The sequence below is a fragment of the Oncorhynchus tshawytscha genome, unplaced genomic scaffold (genome assembly GCF_018296145.1).
Source record: "Oncorhynchus tshawytscha isolate Ot180627B unplaced genomic scaffold, Otsh_v2.0 Un_contig_111_pilon_pilon, whole genome shotgun sequence".
NCBI classification, from domain to species: Eukaryota; Metazoa; Chordata; class Actinopteri; order Salmoniformes; family Salmonidae; genus Oncorhynchus; species Oncorhynchus tshawytscha.
The window spans coordinates 87,731-92,500 of record NW_024609357.1 but is presented as its reverse complement, the minus strand read 5'-3'; the positions used below and the strand labels follow the sequence as shown (position 1 = coordinate 92,500).

The 4,770-nt window shown below is 41.3% G+C and overlaps 1 protein-coding gene across 1 annotated transcript in view; it reads right to left on the bottom strand.

Annotated features, from left to right (window-relative positions):
* Window positions 1-4,048, bottom strand: part of LOC121844648 (E3 SUMO-protein ligase PIAS1-like) — a 46,904-nt gene extending 42,856 nt beyond the window's left edge. Inside the window, exon 1 of the mRNA XM_042314983.1 lies at window positions 3,992-4,048. Coding sequence (XP_042170917.1) covers window positions 3,992-4,015 — 24 coding nt within the window. The 5' untranslated portion in view covers window positions 4,016-4,048. The remainder of the gene's footprint in view (window positions 1-3,991) is intronic.
* Between the last annotated feature and the right edge of the window lie 722 nt (window positions 4,049-4,770).

Genomic DNA, 4,770 nt, shown 5'->3' with positions numbered 1-4,770 from the left:
TCCACTGTAGTGTTGATCTGATGTACTGACTGTCTCCACTGTAGTGTTGATGTACTGACTGATGTACTGACTGTCTCCACTGTAGTGATGATGTTCTGATGTACTGACTGTCTCCACTGTACTGACTGTCTCCACTGTAGTGTTGATCTGATGTACTGACTGTCTCCACTGTAGTGATTGATGATCTGATGTACTGACTGTCTCCACTGTAGTGTTGATCTGATGTACTGACTGTCTCCACTGTAGTGATGATGTACTCTGATGTACTGACTGTCTCCACTGTAGTGATGATCTGATGTACTGACTGTCTCCACTGTAGTGATGATCTGATGTACTGACTGTCTCCACTGTAGTGACTGTCTCCACTGATGATTGATCTGATGTACTGACTGTCTCCACTGTAGTGTTGATCTGATGTACTGACTGTCTCCACTGTAGTGTTGATCTGATGTACTGACTGTCTCCACTGTAGTGATTGATGATCTGATGTACTGACTGTCTCCACTGTAGTGTTGATCTGATGTACTGACTGTCTCCACTGTAGTGATCTGATGTCTGACTGTCTCCACTGACTGTCTCCACTGTAGTATTGATGATCTGATGTACTGACTGTCTCCACTGTAGTGTTGATCTGATGTACTGACTGTCTCCACTGTAGTGTTGATCTGATGTACTGACTGTCTCCACTGTAGTGTTGATCTGATGTACTGACTGTCTCCACTGTAGTGATGATCTGATGTACTGACTGTCTCCACTGTAGTGATGATCTGATGTACTGACTGTCTCCACTGTAGTGATGATGATCTGATGTACTGACTGTCTCCACTGTACTGACTGTCTCCACTGTAGTGATGTTGTTCTGATGTACTGACTGTCTCCACTGTGAGTGATGTGATCTGATGTACTGACTGTCTCCACTGTAGTGATGATCTGATGTACTGATTGTCTCCACTGTAGTGATGATCTGATGTACTGACTGTCTCCACAGTGTTGATCTGTAGTGATGTTGTTCTGATGTACTGACTGTCTCCACTTTAGTGTTGATCTGATGTACTGACTGTCTCCACTGTAGTGATGATGTACTGACTGTCTCCACTGTAGTGTTGATCTGATGTACTGACTGTCTCCACTGTAGTGATGATCTGATGTACTGACTGTCTCCACTGTAGTGATGATTGATTCTGATGTACTGATTGTCTCCACTGTAGTGATGTTGATCTGATGTACTGACTGTCTCCACTGTAGTGATGTTGTTCTGATGTACTGACTGTCTCCACTGTAGTGTTGATCTGATGTACTGACTGTCTCCACTGTAGTGATGATCTGATGTACTGACTGTCTCCACTGTAGTGTTGATCTGATGTACTGACTGTCTCCACTGTAGTGATGATGATCTGATGTACTGACTGTCTCCACTGTACTGACTGATCCACTGATGTGATCTGATGTAACTGTCTCCACTTTGACTGTAGTGATTAACACGAAGCGTTAATCATCAGCGGTGAAAGACTATTTGTAGGAAGCAATCTCATGTCATACGAACTCCATCTGCTCCGAGTTTGAGCCTGGACATGGTTTAGGAACAGAAACTACAACAACAGACGACATGTGTGAGGAATAAAGACTTAAACACCAACGCCGTGCCGTAGAAGAGATACACCCGAGGACATTAATATGGACTGAGTTTCCAAGCACACAGCAATAGCAACACTTTGGAGTAAAGTATAAAAATATCCCTCAGATCAATAGCAGCTCAAAGAGAGCCTGTCAAGCATCGGGTATCGTCAGTTAGGCCTAACTCATATTGTCAGCTGCAACGTCTCACAATAGATGTGCAGACTGAGACAACTCCTAATAAAACACGGTCTGAAATACTGTTCCTAATCAAATGGTTGACGTGAGAAAACTGATGTCACTCTTTTTGAATCACAAAAAAACGTAATTTTGAAGTATGTCTACATCTGAATCAATTGCTATTGATTTGTGATCCTAGTACACTAGATTATGAACCACACAAGAAACATGAACTGCACTAGCTTTAAATGAGATAATTCTAGGAAGGCAAGAAGGCACCATCCAAGCAATGCTGAGAGAAATCATTCAGGCAAAAGGTTGCTATGCAGGTTTGCATTTCTGACAACTAGTTTAGGGATAAATGTAGCCTTTGATCATCACTCTCAGTTCCATTCCGTTACGACTCACAGTTCCATTACGACTCTCAGTTCCTTCCCGTTACGACTCTCGGTTCCATTACGTTACGACTCTCGGTTCCATTACGTTACGACTCTCGGTTCCATTCCATTACATTACGACTCTCGGTTCCATTACGTTACGACTCTCGGTTCCATTACTTTACATAACGACTCTCGGTTCCATCACGTTACGACTCTCGGTTCCATTACTTTACATAACGACTCTCGGTTCCATCACATTACGACTCTCGGTTCCATTCCATTACATTACGACTCTCGGTTCCATCACATTACGACTCTCGGTTCAATCACATTACGACTCTCGGTTCAATCACATTACGACTCTCGGTTCCATCACATTACGACTCTCGGTTCCATCACATTACGACTCTCGGTTCCATCACATTACGACTCTCGGTTCCATCACATTACGACTCTCGGTTCCATCACATTACGACTCTCGGTTCCATCACATTACGACTCTCGGTTCCATTACATTACGACTCTCGGTTCCATTACATTACGACTCTCAGTTCCATTACCATTAGTTCCATTCCATTACGACTCTCAGTTCCATTACATTATGCATAAGAGTAATTGGAAGAAGACATCTTCTGTACAGTTTTGTTACGAACCCCAGCACTCGGCCTGAACATGAACAAGCATCGCTTGTGGTACGGTTTTGGAAGCTTACGAACCTTATCTTTCATATCAGCGAGAAATTATTTTCAAAAAAGGTTCAATTGATATACATCTTTATAGGGTTAAAGAGTACATCTTGGGCGAGGGTAAATTAGGGCTGAACTAACTCAAAACAAGTTACCAGAACTTGAACTGTAATGAATGAACCGGCACCCCGGTATATATTATTTTATATTTTACTGCTGCTCTTTAATGACGTGTTACTTTTATCCGTATTTATTGAAACTGCACTGTTGGTTAGGGGCTTGTAAGTAAGCATTTCACTCTAAGGTCTACCTACACCTGTTGTATTCGGCGCACGTGACTAATAACATTTGGTTTTGATGCAGAGCAACGTGTTAAGATTTAGCATAAAGCCTAAACGTGTTCAAAGATAAACATATCAAAAGAACATTGCTACACGTTTTACAACATCTATCACTATGACTCAGTGACAGTCAGCTGGGGAAATAAACATGCATTCACTTTTTCTCCACACCGCTGTGTATAAGTTACCGAACTAACCAGGCTACAAAACGTTTTCAAATTAGAACAGCTTGTCACCATTAAAAAGTGCATCATTTTATGCGTCTTGAGAAATGTATAAAAGTGAAAACGCTTGAAAAGTCGCCTAAGCTAGCAAGAAGCAGATGTAGTCCTTCTCCCATCGCTAGCGGGAGCCTCTGTTCACTAGCTTGACAGAACGTCAAGACCGCTCGTCCCCCCTCCAAACGCGGACCAACTAATTAGCTGATAACGGCATCCTCATTCAAACAGTCAACTACGATCCATCATTGTCATAAGATACTTTTTAACTAAATGTCTACTAAATTGACATGGACCGAAAAGGAAAAATACTTTTTTAATTATTCCGCTAGCTAGCTAATAAAGATATTCTATGCAGGAGACCGCTAACGAACGAGCGGTTCTCTCTCAACATCAACAATAACATGTTCCATAGTGAATTCCTTTAAAGTTATCCCTTTGCACAAAAAATACACAGAAATTCACACTAAAATTAGTTCCTTGTCGTTTAAATTACACATGCGAAGATTTGCGTTGGCATTATATCGTTTGCTAACCGTTTACATTTATAATGATTTCAAGCTGCGCTTTACCTTCAATTCCGCACTCTCCGCCATCTTGCAATTCCTAGTGCAAGCGTGATGACGTTTTGTGACGTAAACGAACGCTACGCTACGTGCGTGCGCTCATTGGGGGTGCATTTAAAATACTTGAAACGTTGTTTGAGTGCTTAAAACTGTGTTAGTTTTGCAGTAGATATAATCCGTCCCATATTCCGTTTCAAGAGATACGTTTAATTGGCATGACACTTTAGGCATCTTTTGAGGTCCTCAATCAATGCAAAATGCCAAATTTTTTCCTCTCCCAACCACCAAATTGTTCTTTGTAATGGAGTTGTCTCCATAGAAGTTTTGTACATAATTTCCTCCACAAAAGAGAGTGACTATGCCTCTGGACTGATATCTATCTATCTATCTATCTATCTATCTATCTATCTATCTATCTATCTATCTATCTATCTATCTATCTATCTATCTATCTATCTATCTATCTATCTATCTATCTATCTATCTATCTATCTATCTATCTATCTATCTATCTATCTATCTATCTATCTGTCTGTCTGTCTGTCTGTCTGTCTGTCTGTCTGTCTGTCTGTCTGTCTGTCTGTCTGTCTGTCTGTCTGTCTGTCTGTCTGTCTGTCTGTCTGTCTGTCTGTCTGTCTGTCTGTCTGTCTGTCTGTCTGTCTGTCTGTCTGTCTGTCTGTCTGTCTGTCTCTCTCTCTCTGTCTCTCTCTCTCTCTCTCTCTCTCTCTCTCTCTCTCTCTCTCTCTCTCTCTCTCATATAAAATGATAGTAAATAATAATACAAA